General features: G+C 44.9%; 1 protein-coding gene across 8 annotated transcripts; it reads right to left on the bottom strand.

Annotated features, from left to right (window-relative positions):
• Nucleotides 1–12,875, bottom strand: acvrl1 (activin A receptor like type 1). 8 transcript variants are annotated; one of them, XM_035522492.1, is made up of 13 exons: nt 10,594–11,102; nt 8,521–8,662; nt 8,245–8,377; nt 6,610–6,747; nt 5,465–5,533; nt 4,440–4,685; nt 3,892–4,073; nt 3,632–3,731; nt 3,352–3,498; nt 2,734–3,009; nt 1,712–1,909; nt 708–838; nt 1–301 (listed from the first exon to the last, which is right to left on the bottom strand). In XM_035522492.1, the coding sequence occupies exons 5-13, from the start codon at nt 5,529–5,531 to the stop codon at nt 155–157; spliced, it is 1,494 nt and encodes a 497-aa protein (XP_035378385.1). In that variant the 5' UTR covers nt 5,532–5,533; nt 6,610–6,747; nt 8,245–8,377; nt 8,521–8,662; nt 10,594–11,102; the 3' UTR covers nt 1–154. The 8 variants fall into 8 exon arrangements, with proteins under 8 accessions (XP_035378385.1, XP_026884522.1, XP_026884521.1 ...); XM_027028721.2 differs by lacking the exon at nt 8,521–8,662 and having other exon boundaries at nt 8,245–8,323; XM_027028720.2 differs by lacking the exon at nt 8,521–8,662 and having other exon boundaries at nt 8,245–8,326.
• Nucleotides 12,876–16,759: the final 3,884 nt, after the last annotated feature.

Raw genomic sequence — 16,759 nt, forward strand, 5'->3', positions numbered from 1 at the left:
CCCACTCTGTGTCGAGGCACCGGGAATGAACTCGGGACAGAGGCTATTTTTAAAAGGCACATAAAGCTCGGATGGGTCCTAGCACCCAAACAGGCTGAAACATGGCACGTTTTGTCCATTAGGTGCCGGTCCGGCGCTGTGCAGTGATGGAGCTCTAGACGTCTAGTTTGAGTTTGTCCGTGCTGCAGTCCTGGTCCTGATCCAGCTTTGCCAGGGTCTTGCGCACACGCAAGGCAGTGAGACGAGCTGAAGGGCTTTGGAACCAGCACTCCTTCATAATTTTAGCCACGGCAGACAGGATCTGGGGAGGACAGACCATAGGAACAACGGCACACTGTCAGCACGAGTTTGCTGGCTTGACATTAAACCTGGCTCTGTGGGTCACTGGTATGACTTAATAAACGGAGTGTGTATTTCTGCTCAGTGTGGATGTGGATATACACACGGCCCGCTTCACAGTGTTAATCAAACTAACCACAGTAACAATAAAAAAAAAGCTGACTGCCTTTTCTGAAAGCTTTACAAAAAGACTTCGGCTGATTCGGCTAGTGGTGTGTCTTAAGGCCCACTAGAGTGGTGGTGGGAACACTTATCACAGAACTCTGTGTGTAAGAGAACGTGAAGTGGATGAGTGGATGATGGATTTTTTGATTTCAGTACAGATGCTGCCACGGTGCGTTTGTGGAGGCGCCGAATAGACTGCTCACCGGATGGGAGTGAAGACGATTGTGAAGGCACGGTCTATGTTGATCCACACACACCACTTTCTTCATCTCCTCGAAACTGGGGTCAGAGGGCACCACGTCGAAAAAGGGCAGACGATACTCCTCCACAATTCCTGCCCACGATGAGGAACTTTCTTAAACACTTGCCATTATATTTAGTCAAATACATTTGCAGTCACTTACGGCTTCTCTCTTCCCTGACCAACAGTCTGTTCAAACCATATCTATAAAAAAGCGGTTTGGATTGTTAGGGAGTTCAGAAAGGCTAATAATCCTGTGGGATGCAGGCTGAACCAAGTCCAGCGAACTTATATGGCAGTTGACATTTTGGGCGAAAGAGTGGAGAGGAGACTTTAGTATCAGTGGAAGGGAGTGGAGTTATAACGGCTTATCCTGTATTGCATGATAGTTAAAGGTTGCCTTTCACTGATGTTTGGCTGTAAATCAGCTCCAAAGGAATGATGGCCGTGGTATTGTTTTTTTCTTTTTGGTTCTTTCTGGAATTGTTAAGTAAGCATGGCTCCGAATGAATGTGTATTTGTGCATGTATGTGTGTTTGAAAGAGAGAGAGACAGAAAGCATCTGGACTGTATGAGACAGAGTGCTGACAGTAGATAAGACTGTTTATAATTGCTGGATTGCTAATCGTGGGTGGACAGTGGAGACAGACACAGAGAGGGTGAGTTGGCAAGACAGCAAGACAAGGAAAATATTTCCTTTACACTTATCGCCATGATATGATTTTCTCTTAGTAATAGAACAAAAGATTTTATTCACAAACTTATAAAAACAGTTCTATTACTCATGGAGCCATTCGAATGTAGAAAAATCAATATATGCCATGATCACAATATGTTGGCCAGTGTATTAGTGTAGTGCATTGCCTTACAGTACCTTCTCAATACTGCACTGGTTTTAGTTTCAGGACTAGGCCTGCAACCTGGAAACCAGTCTAGTACTAACCTGGAAACCACTCTAGTACTAACCATTTACAATGGTGCGGCGGGTGATCTCCCACAGTACAAGACCCAGAGCCCAGATATCAGTCTGCTTGTACGACTCAAAGATGTCAACACGGATGCTCTCGTCCAGGACCTCGGGAGCCATGTAACGCTTGGTGCCCACCCTTGGGTTGTTTCCTACATCCAGGTAGTCATTGGACTGGGAATGAATGACTGCCAGACCTGTGGAATCACATGGAACGCAGCCATCAGTACAGATCCCAGAGTTTGTGCTGTCAGGATCACTGCAAATCCCAGTAACGTGAGATGAAGTTATTCTGAATCGGTGTAGCACATGTAGCTTGTATTACTGAAGCTTATCTTTAGGTGAGCATGAGAATGTTTAAACACATATTTGCTAATTGTTTTCCATCTGTACCCCTTCTGGTATATCTTCTTGAACAGTCATTGCCTGTCTGAGTTCACCCCTCACCCCCAGCGTGTCTGAGCACACCCCTCACTCAGCGTGTCTGAGCACACCCCTCACTCAGCGTGTCTGAGCTCACCCCTCACTCAGCGTGTCTGAGCTCACCCCTCACTCAGCGTGTCTGAGCTCACCCCTCACTCAGCGTGTCTGAGTTCACCCCTCACTCAGCGTGTCTGAGCTCACCCCTCACTCAGCGTGTCTGAGTTCACCCCTCACTCAGGGTGTCTGAGCTCACCCCTCACTCAGCGTGTCTGAGTTCACCCCTCACTCAGCGTGTCTGAGCACACCCCTCACTCAGCGTGTCTGAGCACACCCCTCACTCAGCGTGTCTGAGCTCACCCCTCACTCAGCGTGTCTGAGCACACCCCTCACTCAGCGTGTCTGAGCACACCCCTCACTCAGCGTGTCTGAGCACACCCCTCACTCAGCGTGTCTGAGCACACCCCTCACTCAGCGTCTCTGAGCACACCCCTCACTCAGCGTGTCTGAGCTCACCCCTCACTCAGCGTGTCTGAGCTCACCCCTCACTCAGCGTGTCTGAGCACACCCCTCACTCAGCGTGTCTGAGTTCACCCCTCACCCAAGTCGGCGATGCAGCACTGGCCATTTCTCTTCACCAGAATGTTTCGGCTCTTGAGGTCGCGGTGGGCGATGGCAGGCTTGCCCTGGGTGCTCAGGATCTCCGTGTGCAGGTGCACCAGGCCGCTGGCCACAGACAGGCACATGCGCAGGCCTCCCTCAGGGTCCAAGGTGCTGTACTGCAGGAAGTCGTACAGTGATCCCAGCTCATGGAAATGGGTGACCAGCCAGAGCTGGGTGCTGGAGTTCTTAGACGTCATATCCGAAGCAATGAAACCTGACAGTGGATGGGAAGATATTATAAACGTCTATGTTCTAAAACCAAACCAATAAACAAATGAAAACAAATAAAAAAGAAGACAATATTATTAGATAGCTATTAAATAATTTCATTTATTATCAGATATTGTATTAGATAATTTGATGAAAACAAAGAGGACACGTGTTTATCATTCCTCAAGAGTACATGCACTCAAAGGCAAAAGGATTTACCATTTTTTCATTTTTTCGGGAAGTTGGACTCCAGTAGCTCATCTAATAGTGTCGGCAGTGCAAGGTGCCAACAACACCAAGGTCATGTATTTGACTGCCACTATTAATCCCAGCAGTGAGTTCTCACCTAAGATGTTTTCATGTCTCAGCTGGACTGTGTTGTAGATCTCTGTCTCCCTGAACCAGGATTGCTCATCTCGGGATGAGAAGATTTTCACAGCCACACTCTCCCCCATCCACGTGCCCCTCCACACCTCCCCGTAGCGTCCCTTACCTGCCCGAAAACACAAGATATCATTCATAAGGTCTAGAACAACCTCTGCCAACCTTCTTCTCGGCTTTACATACAGATGTTACAATCTGTTTTTCAAGTGATTTTTAGAACAGGAGCGATGATTCTCACTCACCGACACACTCCACTAAGGAGATCTGTCGAGCCATGGTCCTCTGCACTAGGTAAGGCAGTCCAGTCCCACTGCCTGACGTGCAAAACTCATCAAAGATATCCTATAGAAAGCAGTCTCATTGGCCACAAGTCATTTTAACGGCCTAAAGGTTTTTACTTCTAAACGTCTAACTAACAGATTACAAAACCCAATAACTGGTCACTGGACATAAATATTGTTTATCGGATGTGTGTGGTACTGTGCATGCTGAAAGAACATACCCCATAGGTGGGGTCTCCTCCGCTAGGCACTCTGAGCATGGAGTGGTCGTGTTCCTGTAGATGGTGGTGCTGCCGTCGGGAACGCAACCACAACACCAGGCCACACAGCATGACAGACAGCCCCAGGAGTACCAGCAGAGGCACGGTCACCAATATCATCATACTGCCGGGCTTGCTCGGATCTAGTGGTGCACACACACACACACACGCCCAGAATCAGGGAGGTTCCCATCAGGATAATACAACAGCCGAGATTTTTAAGATGAGGCAATGTGAAGGCTGTCGTTAATCATAAGGAAACAAGCTGTCTATACTACCAGTTACTGGATCCTCATGGGCCACCGTAGTTGCCACTAGTCTGCCACATGAGGGCAGCAGAGTAACTCTTATCTAAGTCATAAGTGAATCAAAGTCCTTTGCTGGACAATTTCTCAAATGCACAGCCATTTGAAAAGCGAGCAATACAATAGCCATGAGGCTGTTGGTCGCAGTTTTCAAAAGGTGAAAGGATTTGCAGCATTCTGTGACTGTGTGCGGTGCGGCCTGACCTCGCTCATGGGGCGCCGTGGTGTTGGAGTTGCAGTAGCTGGAGTTGCAGCACTCGGTGTACACGCTACGGATCCGGGACACGTGGCACTGACTCATGTGCTCCTTCTCGAAGCAGCCACGCTTTGTGACCCCTTGCACCACCGTGAAGAAGCAGACGTACCCCAGGCAAGTGGGCGGCAGGCCGCCATCCTCGCACGAGTAGGTGTTCTCACAAGCGCAGCGCAACCTGGCCCCCTCACTTTCGGCTGAAGGGAGGGGGCAGAGGAAAACGAAGGGAAGGAGGGAGAGAGAAATGGAAAGAGAGAGAGGGAGGGAGAGAGGTGTGAAGTTGAGGGACGGTCCGCCTGAGAATAGCGGCAGAACTTAACTACACTTCACTGTGGTCTGGCCTGAGTATAAGAGAAAATGGTTCAACTATGCGTAATCCAAAAAGTGTAGGCTTAGTTTAAACTACAGTTTAGCCAAACTGGTAATAAAGGCAATAATGAAGTGCAAGGGGTTAAGTAGAGGGTTAAGGCTAGACTTAGACCTGTTGTTTTAACAAAAAAGGGTTTGGGGTTTTATTAATTTCATTTTTAGCATTCCACCAGGCTCTTAAGACTTCCACTGAATAAAAAAGGCAAACAATGTTAATGCAAGTAACTGTAGCTGACCCATCCTAAGCACAGGAAGAATGTCAAGGGTTAAGTGAGTGTATTAAAAGGTGTCCTGACAAACACAGCTGACTTGGCTGCTGAAGGAAGATACACGTTTCCTTTACTCTATTGTTTCACTGCAGAGGGAACAAATCTCTTCATCTGTGCCCAGCCGAGCTGCCATCACTAATACGTGCTCAGTCTAGTACACGTGAACTAGCCAACAGACAAGCCATTCGAGCCGTGCAGAAATACAGATAGGCGTCGGTTATCTCAACCCAACTGAGTCCAAACGCCCCCAAGCAATTCCACCGCCAACTGGTTGCTCAGCGACCGCCTTTCTTACTGACCCACACGTGTTTGACGCACCTTCATTCACGTCGCCTCACCTGCGTTTGTGTCGACCCTTGAATGCATCAGCGCGAGCAGCAGCGAGAATGTTGCGACCGCTCCCATGTCTGTGAACAAGACAAAAGCGAATGACATTAAAGGTCTGCAAAAACGCTTCATCTCCGTTCCCCACTGTCACATCCGCCTTTAGCCCATCTCCTCCCTCGGCGTTTGTTCCTCGAGTGCCGTCCGCTCGTACTGCCCACCTGTGATTTCAAGGCTTTGCGTGCCATGCGAGGCTTGCATGTACATTCCATAAATGCACTGGGAGGTGTAATCCCCAATCCCCCGCCACTCCCTCTGTGCAGGAAGTCGTGAGCTGCAAAAGCAACAGGCGGTGTGGGTCCAGCCAGTCTGCCTGCTCTCTAATTGTCGCAGTCGGAGTGGGTGGGAGAGAGAGAGCCCGGGAGACGGCTGCAGCCGCCTCTGCTCCCCGGGTCCGGTGCTCTGAGTGGCCCGCGTGCGGAGTAAATATTGATGGCTGTGCTTCCTGTCATTGGGAGGCCACACCCAGAGAGGGATGGATGGGAATGCGATGGGGTTGTGTGGGATGGGGGTGGGGTGGGGGTGGGGGGGGTTTGGGGGAAGATGGTTCGTTTACTCCTTAACGACTGCAAGGCTGCTGGACAAGCAGCCAAGATGGATGTATGTGGGAGTTTGTTTCACAAGTACAGACAATATCAGACTGGTAAACTGGGGAAAGTGTTGCGCTTTTAACGACATGTATGCAGAGGATACTGAGTAGACAGCTAGTGACAAGCTGACTCACAGAAGTAATGTCCTGAGGCCAGGACATCAGGAAGCATTACTGTATGACTCCAAGACTATAATTCCAAAAATATACAGTTTACTCCTTTGACGTAAAGGAAAAATGAGTCAGCCATGCTATTTTGAAGCAAATTAATAAGTCAAGCCTGTTTGAACAGACTCTTTTCTTTCAAGGAACTGGTAACTAAAGGCTCCAGTGCGGCCTGAGAAGTTCACAGCTGAGAAGTGCAAAGGCCTACAGTTGGTAGCAGAAACCCTCTACAGTAGTGAAAATTCTTAAAAGCTCTCTGTACTTGCACATATTCAAGTTCATATAAATATTTTTGGTAGTGTCTGTAGTGTTTGTATTTTTTGACAAGGACATAAAGGTGCCAACCTTCTCTCTGTGAAATCTTAATCTTGAGTTTTTAGTTCTCCCACTGAAGATGAATGGTCAGGAGAACTGATCTATAATGGGTTCCTCAGTCGTCTGGATGCAGCTCTCATCTGTGAGGCGGTACTGTGAGGAACCTACCTGTGCATGAGAGAGCAAGCCTGCTGTTATCACTTAGCTAATGTTATTTGCACTGTTATTTATTTATGACGTTATTTATCTTATGTATGCTGCATTAGGAGGTTAGTTTATGTGACCACAAATATGCTGACCTTTTTTTTAAAAAATCAATCATATCATATACGTTAACACAGGAGATAAAAAACAATATTAATAAAAAAAACAACAACAATAGCATAAAATATGATTACAGTAAGATATTATAGGGAATAATAAAGAAATACCAAGGACCCAAATAACAGTTAAAATACATGACCTATATTACTCAGCGTAGTGTTGTAATGATTTTACTTAATGCCTCTTGTTCTGTGATGTGTGTATAAGTTTATTTGTTTTTTAGTTCATTACAAATTAGTCAAAATTTTAGCTATATAACAAGATATAGTATATTTAGTTTTAATATAGTAATTTTAGTTTATAACTAAAGCTATAGCCATTACCATGGATTACACTGTGAAATTTCCCTAATAAAATTCTCATCCTAATAACCTCCTTTGTTCTCATTGAATTAATGTTACTTTTTAAAAACAATATTATTACCTCATTTATAGATTTAAAGAAAATTATATACGTTTATGCAAAGATGTAAAAAATTATGAAGATAATTCCTTTCAAAACGTCTTTAAAAAAGTACAATTACAAAACAAATGAGTACTGGGCTCCAATACCCATTTGCAATGTTAGAACAACTGTGGGAGTTTCACACAGGACACAGGAGAACAGAGGAGAACTGAGAGGTTTACTGAAGTGGGTCTGCAACAACTTCAGAAGAAACCCAGAGCCGTAGGCTATAGAACAACCCTAAATTAACTTTCTCACACACATTTAGGTGATACCCATTTTAAAGCAATGTTACTGCAGGCCTATGTCTACTGGAGGAGCACGATGGATGCAGATAAACTTACTAACACACCGCACCCATTAACCAGTTGTGAGTTGCTGCACGGTCGTATTCAAAAGTTACAGCTGACTCTAGCATTATTTCGTGCTCTCTGTAAACCATGTCACTCTCCAAATGTTTCTTTCCTCAACAGCATGTTTGACTACACATAAACACAAATGCATATTCTAGCATTTCCACATTTATGTAGGTAGATGCGCTCTAGCTCACCTGCCGGTGCAAAACTGTTACAATTCACAAAATTTCATATATGGAATGGGATTTTATAAATAAAAGTGTTTCCCCTAATATATTGTAGATTTGGTGTATAAACACTTATTGGTTCCTAAGAAGTCAGTTCTTCTCAGTCTCATGTCTTAAACCATTCCAAAGAGTCAGAGCCAAGCAACTTGACTACTGGACAGTCTCACTGATGCAAAGCACCACAGCGACATAGCCTCCCCATAGCACCACCTAGTGGAGAATGTACTGCTTGCTAAACGTGAGTGAGTGAGAGAGTATGTGAGTTACAGTTCAGCTTCATGAGGTGCTTCTAAAAAATCTTAGTCATTTCTTACTCTTGCCTGTGTGCTTGACAAGACCTAACTTCCAGATGTCAGACACCCATGCCAGTGTGAACAAGATGTTGTCCGTAGGCTACTTTTTCATGCAGGAGGAGAGACAAGCAGAGAGAGACCAGCAATGCCAAGCCTATGGTCAGAACATAAGGAGTCAACAATCGTCACACATTTCAGATAACATTTTAAATGGAGCCCTGCACAACACTGTAGCCGATTCAGCTAAAAAGCTCTGCTACAGCAGCTGTGCTTTAAGATGGTCTTGCAGCACATTACCTTGTGCGCCAGTGGTGGGTAATATGTGGCCTCTGTTTTGATTCATTAAAGATAAACAGCCCCACTCGTTTAGATTTCGTCATCTTGCATGTCTGTGTTGCCTGAGTGCGTTGTCTGACATCAGCTCGCTTTTAACAGTCTCCTTAATCAAAAGCGAAGTGCAACTTGATGATATGAAATTACTGTTGGTTTGTTCCCCTTCTGTTACTATTCTTACACTAGACCCTGGAGCACTATACACACATCTCTGACATTCCTCTTCCCTCTGTGCTCCTCCACCGCTGTTATCAGGTGATATATGGCGTAATTTAGTGGTGTAACATCAAAAATAAAAAATAATAGTATGTAATTCTTTGCTAAGGTTTGGAGAGTCTACATTCCTAGAGTATATATATTCACTAATTAAAATAGAAAAGAAGATGTTCTTTGTGTATGCCATAATGACTGATAATCTTTCAAAAATAAAATTTTCAAAATATTGCTTCGAAGTAGAAAGAAATTCAGGGAGGTTTTAGAAAACTTTGCCAATAGAGGTGCATATCTATGGCCCCATCTTACACGTGTCCATTCTGTAGTGTTTTGACTTGGAAAACTGGTATGCAGTGTGTTGGTAAGCATGAAAAAGATATATCCGTGTGTCTGTCGAATGGAAGAGTTTCTCTGTTCCTTGCTTCTGACTGTAAACCAACACAAATGTAAGGTAGGCAACAACAGTTATTCTGTCTCAATGCTGTACGCAATAGTGGTACAACAAACTATGAATATTTAATACTGGGGCTTCTGCCACTGGTGAGTGAGAGTGGAGAAGGCACAGCAGGCATTCCCAGGATGCCTTGCACCCTCCCCACATCCTGTTCTTTAGTTTAAATGTAATGTTTTAAATATTTACACCGTTTATATGGTTTATTTACACAGTACTGTAGAGCGGAGCCTGGCTTGCTCCGTGCGAAGGTGAGACGGCAGCGTGTCTTTCCTCCATGCTACAACAGCGAGAGTACCCGTGAATCCTCCGCACATCATCATGGTTGGATGACGGCGGTCAGCGGGAGGAAGCTGTGTCCGGCCTTGGAGAGGAAGGCATTGCAGGTGCCTGTGGATCTGCCACCAGGCTGGCATGACCTCACCGTGTTGGCCGGACAAACACCGCTGGGGGCATAGGTCAAACGGCTGCTTTTGGAGCCGCGGGGAGAGCGGGCGAGCGAGCTGGTTGCTGGGCTGAGCATGCCGGGTCAGCAGGCAAACCTGGAAATTCAGAAGCCTGCCAGGTTACTTCCTGAGTGTGTGGCGCTGCTATGGCCAGATGCGCGCCCTCCCATCGCGAGTGTCATACCGCATGGTTGGGGAGTGCTGCATGGGTCCGAGCCGCGTGCGTGAATGCTGGCTGAGGCCTGTACACACTCGCATACTCGTCTCGGGTTTGTTGCTGCAGCGAGGACTTTGTGTGTGTGTGAGTGTGTGTGTGTGTGTGTGTGTGTGTGTGTGTGTGTGTGTGTGTGTGTGTGTGTGTGTGTGTGTGTGTGTAAGACTTTGGATTAAAGGATCTTATCGCGTGCGGATCTGCCTTCCATCTCGATGCTACAATATTTTTATGATAGAGTCGGTTTTAAATGCATTGGTTTTGTAAGACCAATGCGGTTTTGTTTTGCAGGTGTGCTGTGTATACAAATCAATATCTCTTGAAACATGCCAACTTAACTACCACTCTATAAACGTTTGGGATCTGTGTAAACGTTAAAAAATAAGACCACCGATGTAGAACAAACTTAACATGCCAAAACAGAAATGCAAATATGTTATCTTATTTCGACTAAAATCAGCTTCTCATTTGACGATTTTATATAGACAAGATCTCCTGAAAAGGTAGTTATATTCTAATAAAGATTCATACACAAGTAGATCATATTTAAAATCGAATTACCATCTAAACAGACATGCCACATTCGGAGAATAACACCGAAGGAAGTTTATGAAACGATTTAAAAGAAAGCACAATAAACCGGGTTCACTTCTCAGTTTCACCACCAACACCACCATCTCCACCCAGGCTGTTTAGCTAAACAAGTCGTGACTAACCTCCTTTCCCTCCGTCTCTGACCGTTACTCCTCTTCTTTTGCCGAAAATATTCTCAACAGGATGTTAATCTGTGGTGAAGCAGTTCTCTCAGGCTACATGACCTAAGGGTCTCGAATGCCAAACTAAGATAGAATACGAGTAATACGAAAGTACAGCAGTGTATAATAAGGTCTGCGCCAATCCAGACGTGCAAAAATCGCTTATCGCGTAGACTAACACCCTAAACAGTTTAAATAAACCACGCGTAATTTAATGCGCTGGTACTGCCGTCTTTACCGAACAACGCGCGCATCAAAACAGGATCCCGACGTGCGGACGCGGCGCAGTATCTCCAGCTACATCTTCGACTGATAACGCGAAGCCCGGGGCCGGTGGCGGGGAGCGCGGCTCGCCGCCTTCCGCTTCATAAACACGCTCTCGTCGCCTCCTTCCTCAGACTCCATCTCGATAAGTACAAAGCAAAGCCAGTAGTGTTCCTGATCTGGGAGTTAGATTGCAGATGTTAAATATGCAGCCATGACCCACCCCTCATTGTCCAGCGCTCGCGTTGCCGTTTTCCTGTCGCTGACAAAACCTTTTACAGTTTTTTCCTCCATGGCGCGTCGTCTATGAATAGAGAGCCGAACTCGACTCCCTGTGCCCCTTATGAAAACCTTTAAAACTCGATCACTTCTAGTGCTTATAAGGTGTAATTAGTCACTGAGCGCAATAACCTAACATCATTTTGCGATCCACGAGTAACTTCTCCCATCCGTTTAACTTATCGGGTGTGTGAGTGTCTTAACACCTTTCGCAACACCTTTCATCGTTGCTAATTATTCTATTTTGGGACAAAACTCTAAGGTATAATAATAAATAAACTATAAGACAGGGTTGTCTAGAGAACAAGGCTGACATTCAGCTTGAGATACCAGGAGCCTCTTATGGATAAAGGTCCAGGCAGGCCAGGGCCCAGGGCCTGCCTGAGCCGGCTAATACTTACCCGGAATCATTCAAGGAAAATAAAAAATGCATTGTTAATGCAGTGCAATGTCAAGCAATGCCTGAAGTTAGTAGTAAGAGAAGATGTTATGCTCATACGCACTGCACAATGTTGGAGAAACTATGCTGACCACTCGGGTCTAACTGGAGACGTTGGAGAAGAACAATTTGAAAATAAAACCATTATTTCACCTTATCAAGAACAGCAATGCTGTATGGTACACACTGCCCTTGTCTAAAATGGGTAGGAAACATTTGGAAGTGAATTTGATGTTCCCAGTGGAACTCTCCTACTTTCCCAGGCTTTGGAATACTTGTGCTTGGCCTTAGTGTACAGAATCCAGCTGGAAATGCTCAGATCAGTGGGATGAGGAGAGGAAAAATGATTATTTTGATCAGTATTTATTTATTTTATTTTTTGCAGTTCCCACGATTGTGTGCTGCTGAAATCTTTGTTTTTTTCGTCTGAGCTCTTACAACATCGCTAGCACAAATGATCTTCCTCCACGTGTCCACACAAGCTGCTTTCCTTCTCTTGGGTATTGAGGATACAGGTCTATGGGCCTTCTCTTAGAAATCAATACACACTGATTAAACAAATGAATAAATGAATTTTGGAATTCATATTTCACTTGAAGAAATTATATCAGTGTAGATAAGGTATTGTGTTAACAAGTACAGGTTGATCAGTCTGTAGGATAACCCTTTTCTTTTATTGAATTATATAATATGATAAAAAAAAGCTCATTAAGTAATTTAAGTACCGACTCAATAGAACAAATCAAAATATTCTGTTACAAACGTGTGTTTTGAACGGTGTTTAAACTATTAAACTAGTTATTGATGATTGCACAGAAATTCTCCCTCTGAGGAGACTGAAAGGCCCATTGAGTCTTTTGCACACCGTCCGCTTTCTTCTGTGTGCATATCAAGGCCAGAATATTCTTAGAAAGCTAAACTGAGACGGACATTATAAACGCGTACTTCAGCCATTTCCACGCCGTGTCTTCATTTTGTCTGTACAAACTCTCAGCTCTAAAAGGATTCCTGTTTATGTAAATGATTCCAGAAGTTTTGCTTTGCGCAGGAATAAGTGAAAACAAAGAAAAATGAGAAAGCAAAAGGAACAGAGATGTAAACGTACCGTCATCTCTGAAAGAATTCATGCTTTCTACTAAACCAATAGTACCTATTGTTGCAAATGTACATGCTTACATACTTTAATCTGAGTTACCTCTTCTGTTTTCTTCTCCAGTTTGGCCTCCCTGTACTTCCAGAGCGGTCCAGACCGGAGGCCCCAGGTAACCTTTGGACATTTTCTCTTTATGTTCTTCTTGGGCGTGGGCTCTGGCGACCTGGTCACGTTGATGTGGGGGATGGAGTCGGCGCCGTGGACGCTGTTGCACCAGGCTGTGCCACGTGGCATGAGCTTGTGCATCGTTCTGGAGGCAGTGTCGAGCACGCCGCCCCTCAGAGCTGTGTCAGAGCAGCGGGCGACCAATGACGGTGTGGAATCCGAGGCCGAGGTGGGCGTCGCTGGCACGACGGAGCCGTTCCCGCGGCGCCCTGCTCCGCCCACGGGCTCCTCAGCTGGATTCTTTCCCTCTGGCTCGGGCGCCCCGTGGCGGCCCTTGCCGATATGTGGGGGTTCGGCGGGACAGAACGGGCGATAGCCCATGTGGTCCGGGATGCCGCTGTCCTGAGGGTCTTGTGGGAAACTGAAGGTGAACGTGGCCTTCAGGCAATGTGCAACTCTCCTCCCTGCACCTTTTGTGCCTCTGCCCTTGGACACCAGCGCCTTCAGCGCTGGGCACTCGGGTATGTGGCATTCACAGAACTGTTCTGCACAGGACCTGCTGATAAACCTGAGCCTGCAGAAAGTCTCAAAGTGTCCTGTCTTCACGTCCTTACCCCGCACAGCGTCCACTGTGGTTATGTGAAGTTCCAGAGCGGTTCACGGACCAGTTCACCAGTTCATGTTAGAGCATTGCAAAGACAAAGAAATGACTTACTGAAACTCCTCAGTTCTCTTAGGTGTCATACAGTATGCGGAAAAGACAATATTATTGCACCCCCAAGTGGTCACTTAAGGAACTATGTCAAAATATTTTGTTGGAGTCTTAAATTGTAGTGTGATGTCTATTATGCTTGTGATTATGGATTTTCTTAATGTCTTCAGTGTTAAAGAAGTGCCCATGAGCTTCTACAGAGGTTTTATGGGTGATGTAAAAGCTTTTAAGTCAAGTGAAGTAATATGTTAAAGAATTAATGAACAGCGGGTGTATGATCTGGGTTTGAGCTTTGAGTCTGCCTCAGTAATTCTGTTAGAATTTGTCAGTCCTAGTATGAACTGCATTTGTGTTCATTTTAAAAGGCTTTATTAAGATTAAAAAACTAAGGAAAGAATATTCTCTAGTGTGGCTTGGATTACGATGGCCAGAAATAGATCAGGGTAGCTATCAAGTGCTCTGTTGCCTTTATTGCAGTGGCAATAAGTGCAACTAGCCAGTGTCCAGAGCGACTTTAAACAAATCCTTTTAAGTCCACACATTGCTAATCCAGTGCCTCTGAGGACACTTTTAGATTAGCAGAGGGATCAGAGAAGAAAATGTGCTCAATATGACTTTTTAACCTGCCTATGGCGTTCTGCATCATCGTCTCACAGTATGATTGTTTTTCTTTTTCGTTTTACCAATGCTATATAAATATTAGTCAGTTAGTTTGCATCATGCACATTTTCAGGTGTTGTCTAATTATACAGTATATTAAAAATGGTATTGCTTATGAGTATTTAGTTGTATGGTATATTGTTTTCAATTTAGGTTTAGTATTATTTTCTCTCTATACTTTCTCGAGGTGTTTAACTGATATTATGGATCCTAAAGAGGGACTGGTATTCCATTTGACTGAGAAATCATCATCTTGCTATGTACCCAGCAAAACCCTGTTAACTTATCATGTGAGGGCGTTTTTGTTTGGACATGTAAACAGAATAAATCCACCACGTTAATTAAAGCTCCTCACCGGCCATCACTGGCGAGGTCACGCAGCTGCCGTTACCCTGTATGGCAGGGAAATGAGAGTAAAGCCCCAGTAACCCCTGACCTCAGTGTCCACGCCAGAGAAGTAGTTCAGAATGTAGCTTAGAATAGTCACAAAAGCTGCTGTGGTAAAGCACTATTGAGTAGCTTCTTAAGAATTGTCATATTTCCTTTATCAGTTGTTTTGTTTATTAAAAGGGGAGAATGACTCAGTGTGCTCACCATCTTGTGCTGCTATCATGAAGGCCATGTTGCTGTCCTTATCTCGATGGTTAATGTCCAAAAATGGACACTGGTTCAGGACATACACAATATCTATGAATCCCCTGGAAACTGCTAGCATCAGGCCATTCTGCCAAAGAGAAGAGATGTTCTCACTATAACAGAGAAGAGAAGATCACCTCACTATAACAGAAGGGTAGATCTCACTATAACAGAGAAGATCTCCTCACTATAACAGAGAAGCAAAGATCTCCTCACTGTAATAGAAAGGTAGATCTCCTCACTATAACAGAGAAGATCTCCTCACTATAATAGAAAGGTAGATCTCCTCACTATAACAGAGAAGCAAAGATCTCCTCACTATAATAGAAGGGTAGATCTCCTCACTATAACAGAGAAGATCTCCTCACTATAACGGCACCACTGGCTATGCAGGTTTGCAGTGGTCAGCACTCTGTGAAACTTTCTGTATTAACATTAATAAAGGCACACACAGACTTACTCTGCCATTGATGTCCTCGCACAGGCCTCGTACAGAGTGTTGGCTGTCCCAACTTCGCCCCTTTCTCCCACGCATAGTCAGGGAGGACGGAGTCATCCGAAAGCACGCTCCAGGAGTCTGAATCACAGCCAGACACAGACGCTTCTGACTCAGAGCCCAGATCTGAGTCCTCGTGCACGGTGACCCTAACCTTAGCCATCTGACATGCAGGAATGAGGGATCACGCATGAGGCTGGTCCATCACCATCCCCGTCTGTGTGGCTGCTTGCACAGGCCACTGCAGTGACATGCTTTGAGCAATCAGTTGCTCTGCTTTCATTCCATCTTACCAGACTGCCGCGGTACACCACAGCAGTAGGTATGAACCTTGCCGGAGTCTTTTGATTTTGTCAGCTCTGCAGATACCAGAGTGCACCTGTCGTCTGAATACACTCCACCTGGACCAAAAGAGGATGAAGAGGGTTACTGTTGGGCGTGAGGTGAGCGCGAGGTGGGCAAAGGTGTCACTGGAAGGAGGTAGATTGTGTAATGTGCTACAGTGTTGATAAAATGGGCTCGTGATCAGAGAAACCGCACAGGGACACCATGAAGTATATCAGGTTCAGACATATTTGTGAGATGTGGCTATTGACTGTAAAAAAGGTTTCAGGATGAAATATGAAACAGCATCACTTGAATTACCCCATAAATGGCTGTTCAATGAAATTTCCTTTTAGTCAAAGATTAGGCATAATATTGTCACACCTGCAGGGCTAACAACAAGGGATATTAATGTAAGGGAAACTAATGTTGTAAATACAATGCATGGAAGGAAAAGCTGTGAGTAAACCTATAAATATGTAAGAGGCATGACAAATATGATCTTGTATTGTAAAACCCACATGACTTTTTCACTTTATGACAAAGCTTAAACAAAGATTGTGCCAGGAGTTAACCCACATCACATTAAGCTAAGCCTTAATAAAACTGCGATATTGCCTTCAACGGTGAATATACAGTGTGCTAACTTTAACTTTTTTAAAACTACAATTGCATTACTTACAATACAAATTAGGCTAATGTCTAATGCCATCCAATGGCCTTTGTCTCGTGCAGTAGTATAACTTGGAAAGTGCTGCATGGTTACAGCAGATGTTGAGTGGACAAACCATCTTTATTCCTTCAGCATTTACTCGTCTACTTACAAGACAAAACAGTCATTCTGCTTCAAGGACCAGCTGCATTTAGCTCTTATCGCTGGTAACGTATTGTAACAATCATAGCCTGACAGCAGCACAGAATGCGTATCGACAGGAAAACATTCTGTTTCAGCTACACATACAGTCTGTCCTCGGCGAACTAGGTCTGCCAGCACTGTCTCCCTCTCTGCACAACAGTTGTAACAGTGGAGCCATTAATCCAGCAGCCCAGGAGCAGCGT

Source organism: Electrophorus electricus, chromosome 24 (genome assembly GCF_013358815.1).
Source record: "Electrophorus electricus isolate fEleEle1 chromosome 24, fEleEle1.pri, whole genome shotgun sequence".
NCBI classification, from domain to species: Eukaryota; Metazoa; Chordata; class Actinopteri; order Gymnotiformes; family Gymnotidae; genus Electrophorus; species Electrophorus electricus.

Coding starts and splice junctions, on each gene's coding strand:
- acvrl1 (XM_027028716.2), bottom strand. CDS start 5,717: ATGTACATGCAAGCCTCGCATGGCACGCAAAGCCTTGAAATCACAG. Junction 3,010..3,351: donor GAGACATGAAAACATCTTAG/GTGAGAACTCAC, acceptor ATCCACTGTCAG/GTTTCATTGCTTCGGATATG. Junction 1,910..2,733: donor GTGCTGCATCGCCGACTTGG/GTGAGGGGTGAA, acceptor GTGATTCCACAG/GTCTGGCAGTCATTCATTCC.